Source organism: Motacilla alba, chromosome 6 (genome assembly GCF_015832195.1).
Source record: "Motacilla alba alba isolate MOTALB_02 chromosome 6, Motacilla_alba_V1.0_pri, whole genome shotgun sequence".
Taxonomy (NCBI): Eukaryota; Metazoa; Chordata; class Aves; order Passeriformes; family Motacillidae; genus Motacilla; species Motacilla alba.
The window spans coordinates 11,146,826-11,162,553 of record NC_052021.1 but is presented as its reverse complement, the minus strand read 5'-3'; the positions used below and the strand labels follow the sequence as shown (position 1 = coordinate 11,162,553).

Here is a 15,728-nt window from a genome sequence, read left to right as displayed (position 1 = left end):
ATGTTGAGTGTCTGGATTTTAATAGAAGCTACACAGTAGTTGCAGGTGATTAACTAGGATCACTGCAAAATTACTGTTTTCCTCTGATGTCCTGATCTTGCAGAAGTGCAGTTTCTGCCTTTTCAGTGCTATCTTTGTGGGTAATTTGAGATACTCAAGAGCCTGGTTTTGCTTGTAGAGCCTGAGGCTTGATCACTATTCTAGTGGCTTGAATAGTCATTAAATCTAACTTTTTTTAGTGGTCTTCAGTGTCCTGAAGTGTCCTCAGTGTCCTCATACCTAATATGAGAAAACTAAAAAATCAGAGTAACTTTATTTGTAGCACTGCAGTAAACAGGAGACAGACCAACTACAGACCACAGATTTAATTTTGCTTATACTTAGTAATTACACTTACCTGACACAAGGATATTTAAAGACTGAAGGACAGTGGGAGGACTAATGACCTCATCTGCACTTTCAAAATGCCTTGGTTATCTTTTGTCTTGTAAATGGTAGGCTTTTCTGTGATTCAGTGTTTATTAGGCTATTGCAAAAGAGATTTGTTGTAAGAATTTGTGTACCCACTGAAAAGATTTACTAATTCTTTCTTCCTGTTCTTGTCCAAATGGAGGGTATTGCACCAATCTCTTCTTGGTGTCCCACCGTGAACTGCTTATGTGAATGAACTAATTTCAAAAGACCTGTATTTCCTTTGGTTTCTTCTGTGACTACTGCACCCTGATCTTAGCTAGAAGAAAGCTGAGATTCTGTGTCTAGGCTGACTGGTGTGTTTATTTCCTGAGAATCAGGATGTGGTTGAGAACACCCCTACACGGGTACATGTCACTGGACAGCCTTCAAACAAGAGACGGCTTCTGCCTGGCTGAGTGGAGATCTACATCAATCTGAATCTGTGTGGCTTTGCCTTTAATAGCACATAGGTGAAAAGTTCAAGCTGTATTTTTTTTTATATCTACATCTAATCTTACTGGCTTAGTATTGAAAGTCTGGAAGTCCTTTTACAGACCTAGGGCCTAGATCCCACCAACTGTCTTTCCTTGTTGCTTTAGAGATGTCCTGTTTCCTCATAGAATAGAGAGTTTCTTTAATGTAAGGCATTTGTCTAACAATGCCCATGGTCTAAGGCTGATCTATAGAAGCATGATCCAACAAGAAAAAGAAAAAAACTCCTGAAATAACGCACAGCTTTGTCATTGTGTACATGAATTGAAAGTTTCGTAATACTAGATCATGTTTTAGCACAGCTACTGATACACTGCATTTTGACTTACAGGCGTGCCAGGGAAATTTAATTAACTGATGTACAAGCAGTTTACAGACTGATTCTCCTCATTCACTGTTATAAAACTGAATTATGAAGGCAGGAAGTAAAAGGCTGAATGTGTTTTTTAAGAACACTGTTCAAAACCTGGGAACTTGAAGATTAAATATTGGTGTCTCGTGCTTGGTGAAGTGTATGTGTTAGAGAGTTTATTAGTCTCTTTATTTAAGAGGAAAAAAATACATGAATAACATGTGAATAGGTGCATGGAAAAACTTATCTATAATAGATCAGTCTTAATATGCTTTTATCAAGAGGAAAAACCAGAAAACAAAAAAAGTCAAATTTTCATTTTCCTGCCAAAATTTCACTATTTTTCTGAAGCAATGAAGGCAAAGATATTCTATTAAAGGCAAAGTAATTTTTGTTGCAACTCCACTTAATGCAATACAGCAGCTTTTCAAGGAAAGCAAGCTTTTCTGGAGGTTTGGGTAGGGAAGGTTAGATTCCAGTAGATTTTCATGACACTGGATTTCTTTGGATTTTGTGTCTATTAGATGTGTGCATACATTCAAAGGATTTTGCTGCTTTGTAAAGTAGGAGGCTATTCCTGGATGGAATCCAGATGTGTGGGCTCAGATTTTGCTGCATTTTTTGCAACATTTTCACAATAGGGACAAATGAAATCAGAGTCACTTCTGAGATGAGCTGCCTGTTAGTCTTGCCTGGTGCCTTGTCATGGGCTCTTGCCCAGAGCAAAGAATAGATAGATATTTTCATTTTGTGATAGGTGGGGTTTTTTTTCCTCCTCAGCATTATTGGCTACCTTAGAATTGTGATAAGCCAGCTGCCAAGCTGTTAAAGGTGTAATGTGCAGAAGTATCATTAAGAAAAAAGTTCATTTTGTGTACTTACCATGGAAATGAAAATAATGGAGCTGCCGTTCTACTATTGCCAAATGTTGTCAGCTTGGTCCACAACCATAGTCAAATTCAGAAGAAAGGAATCTTGACAGCCTGCAGAAATTAGGGTTTTAATTATACAATGATGGCTGCCAACATTTGCCAATAATTTTTTTTGCTCATAATGTTTTTCTAAAGATTGCTGTGTCAGCATGGCAGATACATATATTCTGATATTCTGATTCAATGCTGATTGAACTTTTAAAAAATGACAAAGTCACTTCAGCATATTATGTTTGGTTTTGACAGAGAACCAACCCACACTGATCAAGGAGAAAAAGCAGAGATATTGTTTCATGTATTTCCCAGGAAAAAAGCAGCCACAAATTCTTAATCCTTCCAAATTCCCCATCTCTTTCAAGCAGTCTGGTAATGCTGTTTCTGCTATGAGGTTTGCTTAGGTTATTTTTTTACTGCTGCTAAGACTTTAGTACTTTTTATAATCAATATGATTTCTAAAATAATGTGTGTAGATAAAAGCATAACTACCACAATTTTGGGCAAAAAGACCCAAAATCTTTTCCTTCAACTGCCCGGGCCCATGCCACTCTGACATGTGCACTGCAACATGGTGCAATAGGCTGTCTTGCAGAACTTGCTGTTCCATGTGGCTTTCTGGCAGCACACGGCTGCTGCTGTGCTCTGCTCTAGGAGCAGAGTGATAAGAAAAGGCCATTTGGTCTAGTTAAGTTTGGAATCTGGTGAAAAACAGTGAAACAGTGGTTGGTGGAATGTAGAAATGCCAGCACCACCAAAAGGGTTATGTTCATTCTCCTGAACTACTGTTGTGTTACAGACCAGACTGTTCTGTCATTGCTACTACTTTTTCTTTGTTGTTGTTGCTTTTTGGGATTTTTGGTGCCTGGTTAACAGCAGATCTCAGGAAACAGTCCCAAGGTAGTGAAGACAAGTCCTCTGAGTTTGCAGTTGGAGCGGTGCCCAATGACCACAAGCATCTGAAGAGCGTGTTTGTTAAACGATGTTGTGACATGTTATTGGCTGGCTTATCTGAGCAAGTATATTCTTGAATGCAATATATATGCAAACATTTTAAGTGCCCCATTAATCAGATTAGTTGAATGATAAGCTCACTACATTCTTGGACTCAGGTCGTTATGGGTTGGGTGCCTTTTTTGCCTTGCGTATTTAAGCACTGTATCCCATAATGTATTTCGTTTGTTTCTTCGCTTAGCCAGAAGCTACAGCAGCCCCCGAGAGGGGACAATTGGTTCTGAGAGGGAACAGAAGGCTTTCATCCGCTCCAGCCGCTAACGGCGGGGCTAATCCCGCTGGCCGCACCGGCGCAGAGCCGCGGGCCGAAGGGCACCGAGCGCGGTGCCACCGGCAGCGGGGCGTGCGCGGAGGGCGCCGGGGGCGGTGCCGGCGGCCGCGGGCCGGGAGCGGCGGCGCTGTGAGTGCGGGGCCGAGGGGCCGCGGTGCGGGTGCGGGGTGTGGGATGTGGGATGTGTGCGGGGCCGCGGTGCGGGGTGCGGAGTGCTGAGCGAGTGCGGGTGCGGGGCCGCGTGTGCGTGCGGCGCGTCGGGCATGGGCGGGACAGCGGCGCTGTGAGCGGCGCCGCAGAGCGGGCGTCCGGCGGGTGGGAGGGCCGCGGGTCCGCGTCGGGCCGGGCTGTCCCTGCCGTGGGCTGTGCCCCCACGGGCTGCTCTCTCCTCCCCGCTGGCCCCGGGTCGCAGCCGCCGCGCTCCGGCGGGGGGAGGCGGCGGCGATCGCCGGCTGCTGAGCACCGAGGGGCGGCCGGGGACCCCCGCGGCTCTCGCCATCCCGAGCTGTCGAGGTTTGAAATCCTGCCCTCGTGGTTTGACGTTTTGAGAGATCCCTGCTTGCTAGGCGATCTTATCCCGTGTGGCAGGATCCGTGAAGGACGAAGAGACTCCTGCTTCGTTTCTCATTTCATTCATGATGCGCTGGTTGGGTCCTGGGTGCAATCGCTCAGCTCACGAAATCCACCTTTGAGCTGCTCGAAGGACCAGCTTGAAGGTCTCCCAGCCTTTTCTTTTATAACCATAGGGGCGCTGTTCCCATCAGAGCTGGTGCATGGCAGACGATGAAAGGGGAAACACGGTTGTGTGGAAATCATTCTGCCCTGGGTGGGTTTATGGCGATGTCTTGCAGCCTCCTTCATGCACAGAGCCCCTCTGCCTTGTGGGGTGGAGTTCAAATGTGTCCATTTTCTTGTCTCTTTGCTTTTATTAACAATTTTGGTGTTAGGGATTGTATAGTGTGAGAAATGTGGAAATTAAAATGTAGAAAGTTAAAATATAAGCAAGGCCTAAGAACCCAAAAAGGTGGGAAAATCTTTATTTAAGCTTTAATCTGCAGGACTTAGAATTCTTGGATCTGCTGTGTGGGAACAGGAGGAATCACTTGCTGCCTAGCACCTGCTGTGCTTTCAGTAAATGCTGACTTGTATAATTAGTAGGTCTGTTGGTATTCCCTTTCCTCCATCACCTCTTCAGACTGACACAGAGTGCAGCTTTCCTGCTCTGCATCACCAGCAGACCAAGCTGTGAGTTCATCACGTATTATCTTCAGATAGGTATTTTTTTCAGTTCTGTGCTCCATGAAATATCTCATATCTCCGCGTTATCCATTCACTGGACTCATCAGAGATCTGAGTTTTTCCATACACAGTGTCTAGCTGCCTGTTCCCTCTCAATACACCAAGAGAGCTGGAAGATTTCCAAAGTGGTGTGCCAGAGCTCTTTGCTCTCCCTTGCTCTAAAGAAAAGTCTTTTTGAGATGTTGGGTTTCTTTAAAACAGTCTAAGAATGGGGGTAACAACTAACTTCCTTTCAAAGGAAGGAGTATGGTTTGTTTGCTTGACACAGCAACTTTTTTTACAGCTACAGCCACAGAATTCAGTAGTGAACCATGCTCGAGTTGGGAAGAAACCTAAAAAGAGGATTGTTGTTCTCGACACAATGTGAGGTTTGTTAGGGCTTTACAATGCTAAAAAGAAAGTAAAATAATCCCTTGTGTGGTGTAAATTACATTAATTCCACAAGAAATGCTAGGAGGCTTCTCTGTGCGTTGATTTTGATGTTTACAGGCAAATTTAAGATAAAAGAGTACTCCTAGGTTTCTCCAGTCTCCCTGCTTCAAGCAGGACTAAGTTTGAAGGTCTGTCAGGATGCTGTATTTTGCAATCCTTAATGGTATTTAAATGCTCATGAAATCTTGATGAGCATGTAACCAGGTTATTGTGAATTGTGAATTTTCTTTATAGGAGGTAGCTTACAAAGGTATTTGTAATCATGACTCATTTTGGGGGGGGGAGGTGGGAAATGTCTCATTAAAAAATCAGCTCAACTTGTTTGGGATACGCAAGTTCTGACAAAGCTCTGAAACATTTTTAGGCTTGATATGGAGCGTCTTGGGTAAGCTGGAGTGGGGGCGGAAGGAAGAACAAGCAATGGTCAAAACCACTTTAGGCTAGAGAGTATTTGCTAGTGCAGTCCAACCTGCAAGACAGTTTTCTTTTTAGGAAAAGTATGTGAGGAAATCTGTTTGCTACTCCGAGTCTTACTGGCATCTTGAAAACAGAAGGACACAGCTGCAATGGGTCCTGTTTACACTTAAAATAAATGTTTTAGGATAGCTGTCCTCTGAACGACAAGTTTTTCTTTGGTTGTGGGTGGGAGGGAAATGAGACATCCAGAACACAGCGTTTTAACTGGTCTTGACAAAAGTGAAGACCATCCACTGGCACTTAAAACAGGATTAAGGTTAAGCTTGTCTAAATTCTGGTTAACTGAGTACTGACAGGCCATAAAATAACAGTGTTATTTTGTAGATCTCTTGTCGTTGCCACAAAAACATACACACAAAAAGATGTTTTTCCTTTTTTCTTTGGCCTGTACTGTTTAAAGAGGAGCGTTCATTCTTTTCTGGTAGTTTTATCAGAGTTGAGAGGTTGAAGATCAGATAGTCCCAGAGAAAATGATGCGTTTTAGCAAAGGGATGTTGTCATTAAAGCAGGTAACTGACTATAGAAACACTGGGTTAATTCTCTATAGAGATACAGCCTCTATACTAATAATTTTTTCCTAATATTGTGCATTGTGATGACTTTTTAATTTTTTCCAGGGTTGTTTGTATTGTTTTACCATACGGTGTGCATATATGAAGGGGTTAGATGTAGAATAGGCTGAGGCACAGGGAAAGCCTTACTTGTAAAAGTTCTATAGAAGAGCATGGCTTAGCATGCAGATCTAAAAGTTTTGCGCTCTGTTCCCAGCTTCAGAAGGGCTTTCTGCGGGTAGGGTAGGTACCCGCCCCATAAAAAGGCTATCCATGTGTTCAGTTAAAATCACACCCGAAGGCTGAACGATTAAGATACCTTTAAATGAGTCTTGCCCTGGATTGGACAGGCGTGCTGGCTGGGGCAGGGATTGGCAGAGCCGGTCCCGGAGAGGCCGAGGCTGCGGGCCGGGGCTCCTCCCCAGCCCTGCCCCGGCCGCCGTGCAGCGCAGCCGGGCTCCTCGCCGGCGGGCCGCGCTGGTGGCCGGAGCTCAGCAGCCTGCATGGGTTCTGGTGAGTGCTGCGCCCCTGCAGAGGCTTGCGGGATGCTCTCCTGTCTCCTCTCGTGGATTGTGGCTCGTGGGATGCTTTCTTGTGTCTTCTTATTACTGCTCGGTGTTTAAAATCCTGATCTGTTTGTATTTTAAAGTGGGAGGGGAGGGTTGTGAAGTCCTTTTGAGCTTCAGATGCCCTTGATGAACAGCAGTTTACCAGAAAAGGAGCTGCTAGTCGCAAATGCTCGGCTGTTTTCCAGTCGGTCTCGGCACTTGGGGTTCAATGACATGATGCGTCAGGGCTCAGCCTGTCTCGTTAGCAAATGGTTTAATAATCCTGCCTGCTGCTTCCCATGCATATTTTTCAAAGGGGCTCATTATGGTGTTTGCTTAGCAGGGGAGGAATTTAGGTATTATCCCGCAGAGCTGCATTTTCCTTTTTTCCTATTTATATAAATAGCAAAAAATTCCTGTGTTTGAATAAGGTTGGTTTTTTTGTCACTGTGTGGAGAGTGACAAAGAGTCCAACTACACAATGATCTCCTGGATCAATATAACTCCTGATTGGAAGCTGACTTTTAGAGATGCTCTTTGTGCTAATGAAAATGAAAGGCTGTGTGAGAACTACTCATTAATCACTTACCACAAATTTTGTAACATTTTTGTACACAAATGGTGTGCACAAGGGTTTAATAGTTGGATCCCCCTCCACTGCCTGTAACTATAAATTAAAAACAAATGAACAAACAAACCACTTGATGAGATTGAAATCCAAGTAATTGGGTAATCAAACTCTGGGAGGGAGCAGGGCTTTAGCCAATTGGGTATGCTACAGAGATTTTTAAGTCTTGACACAAGGATATTGCTGCGTTACATACATTTGGAGTTACATTTGCATCATTCCAAAGGCTGGGGTCAGGATGGTCTCTGATAGGTGTCAGAGGCAGATATAAAAAAATATCATTACAACATGACTTCATGTTTGAAAGAAGTATGTAAAGAAAGCAGATACAGTCAAGGAAGTTTTGCCTTGGTTAGGAATAAGTGGTGAAGTAGGATAGGATCTGTTCTCTTATCTGCATGATGTTTGTGTAAACTGGCCTTGTTTCTTGCTCAGGATCATGGGTTACTTACATTTTTAGATACCATGATACTGCCTCCCTTGAAACCAAGTATGCTGTTAAAAGAACAATGTGATCTTTTTTATTTTTTGTTTCCCAGTGTTGCATTTGTTTATCAGTGGTATTCTGGAGCTGGGTTTAAGGATAGAAAGGGGTTTTCTCACAGAAAATTCTGGGCACAAGATTGAGGAACTACTCCTAATTGTTTCTGAATTCTGGCAGCAGCTAGCTGTGGGGATAAAGATGATGTGTATGTCTGGTTTATTAGCAGTCACAGTTCAAAAGAGTAATATTTTCTTACATTTATTGAGGTGGGAACCTCACCCATACAAAAGTATATACAGACAGCAGTATTTACCAAAATATTCTATCAGGAAATAGGGTTTTTTTTGGAAAAAAAAAAAGATTCTCCATAATGTGTAATGCTACAGTTGTGTGAGTGCAAATATACAGCACTTGAGATGTAAGTGTACAGTGACTTGTTGTGCTGCCAAAATTCCAGTGACTCTTGTACCAGTTATTACCCAGAGCTGGATCTTGAACTTTGCCCGTGAGGCAGGGCTGTTGTGATTTCCAGCATCCTCATTAACTGATACTGCCTGACTGGACACCCTTTTCAGGCTTGTGAAACACTTGCAAGGGTCAGGATTGGGCTGTGGGGGCTTGTGGAAGCTGGTTAAACAAAATTACCTCCTAACTTGAGCCACCAGTAACCACAGGCAGGGTTTGTACTTGAATGCTGGAATATTTGTCTGTGATGGTTCCCACTGCAATGCTGTCAGTTCTAAGTGTGTGTGAGTGCAGGCTGTTTGTTCCTGCTGTCCTTTCTGCTTTAGCAAGAGTGGCAGTGAGTTTGCACAGAGGAAGAAGTTGCTGTCCCGGGCATGTTTGCAGTATCACTGGGTAATAAAATGGTTGCAAGTCTACATTTTTCTGTCTACAGGCATGAGCTCCAAGTTTGGCTTTGTGCCTGCTTTGGTTCTCAGTGGGGAACTGTAAGGAATGTGAAAGGTTACCAGTTATGATGAACCAGATATAGCAGGTTTAGATTTTTTTTTTCCCCAAGTCTTCTATAGTATATTTGTAAAGTTCCCTGTTTAATATAGATTAGGGTATGTAAACCATTTAATTTACAAATGCTTCTCTTTTTTTTTTTTTTTTTTTTTTTTTTTAAAGAAACTGCTGTCTTACTGCAATAATTTAAGTTACTGGCTAATGTACAGGTCATATTGTTAGAGGCTCTTTATTACACACACACTTCGATCATCTTTCTCCTCATTGCATCTAAGCACTTAATTATTGATGTTTTTGTCTGGTAGCAGGGAAGGATAAGAACATCTTGTCAGTATCTAGTTTTGATGTGGGTCAGGCACAGAACTGGAGTGTAATCTCTATCTTTTAAAACCCCTTTCAGTACATTAATAAATACACAGATCGTCTCCGTTAAACCAAAAATAGCTGCATGAGCTTTTGGTTGTTTTAATCCAATTCCTTGTCCTCTGGAATCACTGATGTTCAGTGTCAGAGCTGTTCTTTCTTTCTCTTTCCAGAAATGTCCTTCCTGCCTGACTTGGGGGCCTTCACCATGGGCATGTGGTCTGTTGGCCTGGGAGCCATTGGTGCAGCTGTGACGGGGATCGTCCTTGCTAACACTGACTTATTTTTGTCCAAGCCGGAAAAGGCTACATTGGAGTTTTTAGAGGAGATAGAGCTAAAGACTTTGGGATCAGGTAAGATTCTGGCTGTTTCAGACCACATTCTTCAAGAATTGGACTTTTATAAGAACCTTTCTAAGGCCAAGGTTGGAAGCAGTTTTCTTAGCCTTTCCAAGTTGTGACATGTAGTTGAGTGTCCTTGATATCCAATACTTATGGTCAAGGAAAAACAACCAAAACTATTATTTCTGGATGAAACAAGACTTCTAAAAATCAATAATGCAATAATCTCCTCTTATACATACAGATTTTTTTTTCTGTTAGAACTGTATTTGAATGTGGAATTCTCTGCAGTGCTTTGTGTTGCTCCATAAAGTATTAATCGCTATAAACAAGACTGAGTGACATTCTTGTTGGTGTTGTTTCTCCTGTACAAACAGAACAGAGGACATTCAAAGCAGGTGAACTATGGAAGGAGAACGGTGCAGTGATCATGGCTGTACGAAGACCTGGATGATTTTTGTGCAGAGAGGTACTTGCTGGGCTTGGGGATTAATTAAGAAGATTTGCGGTCTGCTTGCATAGATAGTCTGTGAATAAAGGGAGGGGATGAATAGCACAGTCATCAAGTACCTCTAAAATATCTGAAAGGTTTTGTTTCATGGCTCAAACTGGTCACCAGCTACCAGCATACTTAATTTCCTTTGCAGCTGGTTTGTATTGTCCAGGTCCTGAGCTTTTTCCTTCTGAAGTGATGGTTATGTGATTTTTACATCTGCCAGGGACCTAGCCCATGGTAATTAGAAAGGGAGATTGCACAAGATTCAGCTGGTAATGAGTCTTATGAGCTATTTTTATATATATAGTCCAAAATAAGTCTCTGTGAGCCAGGTAGTGTCTGGTCAAATACAGCCCAAGACTGGATTGGCAGAAAGCCATCAGATAAAGCTCATCTGCAAAAAAAGAGGTGTGCATAGAGGGAGTACCTCTTGGTTCTGGGTGCTAAATGTGAGGCAGGAAGGTAAAGACTGAAGATAAGGAGTTTCTGTTCCCTAACAAGGTGGGTTGGAAAACAAATTTTGATCCTTAAGTTGACATTAGGCTCCTTGGGTGGAGCTCCTTGGAAGCAGACACCTAAAACACAATTTGAATGTACAGAGTGCCTGGGAACAGCCATAGCTTGCACCTTGGACATTATGTTTCTCATAGCTATAGGGAAAAATAGTTATTATGTTGTTACTCACTGTTCTATAACATGGAGTAATTAAAATTGTAACCTCTTCATTAGGGCGTCTGCTCCCATCAGTAGTAACTGCTTAAATACGTGTAGAATTCGTGGAAGGTTCAAGTGCTCTGCTCTCTGAACAGGTGTAGCGTAGGTGGGAGGAGAATGCACTTAGGTGCCTGACTCTGTGACTGTCACACACTCAGTCAGGAATCCCAGAGTGATTTTTTTATTATTAGCTGTAGTAGTACTACTGAAAGTTTCAAATTTTCCTGTCTGCTCATCCATATCTGTTTGCTCCTTGGTACCCAGTGAATTGTAGATGTCCTGCTAGCTTTTCAGTTAAGGTATTCAGTTAAGTGACTGAGAGTGATCATGTAAACTGTGTCCATGTTTTTAAAGTGTGGAGTTGATTTTTTTATGTGGGAATTCTGTCCAGTAGAAATGACCTTTCTCCATAGGAGATAGGAAACATATTTTCAGTGCACACTCTGATCTGTTCAAAACCTCAAGGATCTTTGTATAAACTGTGTGAATTGGGATTCCTTTAGGAGAACAAAAATCCCAGCAGATGAGTGGTGACATCTTACACTCTTACACACCAGGAAAAGCAGTTTTGCTTCTGGGATACTGAAAGTCTATGAAGAAATTCCCTGATTTTTTTTTTTTTTTTTTTTTTTACTGGGGGAATTAGGAAGGAGAATGTATCTTCATTACTTACTGTAAACTTGTATAGCCTGCTTCTGCACAGAACCCTCAAAATACTTTGCAGAAGGACTGATAATGATGGATGTCAACTTGGAAAAAAGATTGAAAGTTCTGAAAAAGTTAAGTGATGTGCAGGCATTATATTTCTACCATTCTCAAATACTTCAAAAGATAATTGAAGCCCTATTACAGGCAAAGTATCCCTACAGCTTTAAATTAAAAATAAGTTTTATCTAGTGAATACTCAGAAGAATCTGCTTCCTCCATGTTAACAAAGAAAAATTGTAGTAAATCTGATGAAGAGCTGCCTAGGAGTACAACTAGCTTAAATGTTACAGGTCTGTTTCTGGCTTGTGCCTCAAGCTAGAAGTTGTGTGTTTCTGATGGTCTTGAAATTCGAGGTAAAGCCTTCCAGCCTCCATTTATTAACTGAAATGTTTGGGGTTTTTTCCTTTGCTTAGGAGGCTTCCGAGCTCTCCTCTCTGAAACCCCAGCTGTCCAAGCTGGGTGTCCCTCTCTATGCTGTTGTGAAAGAGAAGATAGGGACTGAAGTGGAGGATTTTCAGCATTACTTCAAAGGAGAAATCTTTCTGGATGAAAAGGTATAGTGAAGTTTGTGTTCTCCTTTTGTTTAAAAACAAATCCACGAATGCCCTCTTTGAGGAGCTTGTATAAACAAGTAGAATGTAGTCTGATTGAAGAAGGATTTAGCATCACTGTAGTTTAAGAAGTTAATTGGCTTTGTTTTTCTATATTTACACATCCTGCTGAGCTTACAAACTGCAGTGTAGCAATGCAGTGATAAGATGCTGTTGCAGGATTATTCCTCTCCTTTAGCAGGTAAACAATATGGCCTGGTAATATTTATTCCTTTCTTTCACTGGCTGTGTGACTTGCTGATGTTTATGATGTGTGAATCAAGGGTTGAAGGTGACACATATAATTAATTCACGATGTACAGGCCAGATTGCAGTGATATGGCTTGTTCCAGTACACCAGCACGTGCTGGATTGGCAATCTCATGTTCTAAGAACCACCGCCCTGCTTTCTCCCTAAACCAGGAGACACATTTAAAAATCATTTGAGTTCTGAAGAAAAAGAATATGTAATACTCAAAACTACTAGATGATCCTTTTATTTTCTCTCTCCCTCCTGCCTGTGTGAAAGAATCAGGCTGAATTTTAAAATCCCCAACCACCAACCGACCAAAAAAATACATTTATCACAAAGCACCGCTGTTGTCAGCAGTAGGGATGTAGGTGTACATGGAGCTTAAATACTTGTGGATGAGCTTAAAATCCGCATGAATGAGAAGTCCTTTCCCCTTTGTTTGCTGACATGTTTTCTCTTCCCCTGCAGAAAGGCTTTTATGGTCCACGTAGACGAAAAATGATGTTGTCAGGCTTCTTCCGCCTGGGAGTTTGGCAAAATTTCTTCCGTGCTTGGAGAAGTGGATATAGTGGAAATCTGGAAGGAGAAGGATTCACCCTGGGAGGTGTATATGTGATTGGGGCAGGAAGACAGGTACTGCAGGCCATCTAGGAGGCTTTTTTCTCTCCTATAAGATCAGAAGTTTGTTTCCTGGAATTGTTCGGTTGGGCAGTGGATCTTTTGCAGGGAGATGTGTCTGAATTTCTCTCTTGTGTCTTTGACTAGGGTGTTTTACTGGAGCATCGTGAGAAGGAATTTGGAGACAAAGTCAGCCTTCCATCTGTCCTTGAAGCTGCTGAGAAGATAAAACCACAAGCTTCATAAGTGGAAAAACAGTTGCACATGTTTCTGATTAGAGCTTGAAATGTAGAATGTATCCATGTCTTGAATGTGTGGTGAAATTGCTTAACTATTTAGTGATCAAAGCACAGGAAAGGTTCTCTATTCAAACATAGAAAATGATGAAAATCCTCTTGGGTTGTTTTTGGTTCCCTTGCAGCCTTCCAGGTGGTCAGGATTTCGACTGGTCCTTTGTATCTGACTGTATTAATGAAAGGCTGGGTCTAAAATCTGACCTAGCCTAGATGTTCTCAGTCAGAGACAGTCTGTTGAAAACCTGTCTACCTAGGGAAACAAAACTCTTCCAAGGCTGTAGTAATGGAGTACCAGCTGAGGGGAAAATACAATAAAACTTTACGTAAATGAAATGCCTTTGGTTTTTGCTTTTTCATTAACATGTAAATACATCCGTGTTTCTAGAAGACTACACCCAGTCAGTCTAACTCTGAGATTTTGCATTCAAGACATGCCACGATGTCGGCACAGTGAATTTCTTGTTAGTTCACTACTGGTTCTAGATCTTCTAAGTCCACGTGATTCCCTGCAAGGAAGATAATTGTGGCTTGGTTCCTTTTTGTATTTAAGATTATTTTAAAAAAATTTCATCCTTATGGATGAAATTCTGACTTTTTTTTCTTAGTATTTATGTCCAGGTAAAACTGATTTTAGCAAAAAATATTTACATGCTCTTCAGAGTCTGTTTTTCACAGTTCCCAGAAACAGCACTAGCAGTGAGAATATTGAGCGATTCATAAGTTTCATTTGGAAACTAAATAGAAATTGGACTCACGTACGCTACTATCAGCTGAAACTTGGGGATGAAGGAAGGAACAGGATTTGAAGAGTAGAGCAGCAAATGGACTCTGTGATATGGACTTTCTCTATAAAGGCTCTCCTCAGAGCCATGGACAGGTGCAGAGAACCATGAAATGAAGAATTGTGCCTGAGGGATTCTTTTCCTGGGTTTTACCTCTGCAAGGTAGTACTGGTATGGTGTGCTGACACAAGCCCCTAAAAAGTTCAAAGCATTGTGTAAGTGTCCACTTGTCTGCAGTCAGCATATGGATACTTGGGAGTGCAAGGGGTAGGGAACACGAGGTGCTAAAAGCAATGGGTGTGAGCTATGGTTGCAAGTGGCTATGAATAACAAAGATCTTATGGCAGGCATATTCTGGATCGTGGCTTCTGTAGAGTTATGAGTTTTCTTTCTCATGGGAAATAGAAAGCTTTGCCATTTGCAGAGAATTGGTCTTGCACAAAGACCAGCAAAGGAAGTACTGATCTTAGATCTGCATGTCAGGCTTTGTCCCAAGGGCTGTTTGTGCATTTCACATAAACATGAAATGTGAAAGGCATAAACAGTCCTTGGAGAATGGGATGGAAGCCAAATAAATTCCTAGAAATGGAAGATAAAGTGAAGTGCCTGTAGAACCTGCTGAATCTGGAAAGTATCTCCTTACAATTTTGTGTACAGACAACTGAATTCCACCCACTCTGTCAGAGCTGGCTGCCCAGAGAGCCTTAGATGATGACAAGGATGCCATGGGGCTGCAGCCCTGCTCTCAGCCTACCCAAAGGGAGTGGCAAGCGAAGCAGGGAGCTGTGCTGTCCAGCATTTGGAAGTATAATGGCTGTCAAACGTATAAATCACCAACACTACAACATGCTAAAGTGTTCCTGTAATGTAAAAACATTTTTAGAAAGAGCCATGAAGTCTTTTTAAGTTTATTGAAGTACTCATGGAAACCGAAAGTTCTCTGCTTTGGCAGATTCCCCAGAGGGATGTATACAGAAGCCACATCAGACTGAGGTATTTTCCTGCTCTAAGCAATATTATTTCTCATAAACAGTTAGTGCACTTCTTGATTTGAAAGTTATATAAGCTTAAGTGCATTTTGAAGTTTTCTTATCCTTGTCTTTCAAAAATCAAGTAAAAAGCTGGTACCCTAGAAGGTCAAAATGACATTTGAAATCGTTCAGAAAAATTGTTATTGATAAATCTGATTTTTTTTTCAAGCCAACCTTGGGATTACTTGGAGTTGACTCATCCTTTCTGAACCCCACATTGACAAAATAAAAATGGGAAGAATAGAAAATAGGTGGTACATAGGAGCTAGGAACAGATAATTACCATTGGAAATGGGCTAAACCAAATAACCAAAATTAGAGCAAAATAGTAAAGGAGGAACAAATTACATCTAAGTGAATTTCCAATACTGCAGACTGAATTTAGAATGTCTGCTGAAAAAAGGTATTTCAGTTGTTAATTTTGTTGTGCTAACAGCTACCCCTGCTGGCCCAGTTCCTTGTATGCATTTAGTGTTGTGATTTTTTTTTTCTTTTAATATGGTATGTACCCAAAATCTAAATCACTTCTCAGCATATCAGATATCACATCACACTTTAACAGTCAGCTAGTTACTGGAAACTAATAACTAAAAGTTTGTTTGTTATTCTGAGTTGTGCATTTTGCACCCATGCAGAATGA

At 41.7% G+C, this 15,728-nt stretch overlaps 1 protein-coding gene across 4 annotated transcripts; it reads left to right on the top strand.

Moving 5' to 3' along the window:
* Positions 1 to 3,429: 3,429 nt before the first annotated feature.
* On the top strand, positions 3,430 to 13,608 carry PRXL2A (peroxiredoxin like 2A). Of its 4 annotated transcripts, none has more exons than XM_038140629.1 (6): positions 3,430 to 3,637; positions 9,433 to 9,612; positions 9,978 to 10,069; positions 11,932 to 12,072; positions 12,830 to 12,994; positions 13,127 to 13,608. In XM_038140629.1, exons 2-6 carry the CDS (start codon positions 9,435 to 9,437, stop codon positions 13,223 to 13,225), a joined length of 675 nt encoding a protein of 224 aa, XP_037996557.1. In that variant the 5' UTR covers positions 3,430 to 3,637; positions 9,433 to 9,434; the 3' UTR covers positions 13,226 to 13,608. The 4 variants fall into 4 exon arrangements, with proteins under 4 accessions (XP_037996557.1, XP_037996558.1, XP_037996559.1 ...); XM_038140630.1 differs by lacking the exon at positions 3,430 to 3,637 and adding an exon at positions 3,701 to 3,720; XM_038140631.1 differs by lacking the exon at positions 3,430 to 3,637 and adding an exon at positions 4,102 to 4,224.
* Positions 13,609 to 15,728: the final 2,120 nt, after the last annotated feature.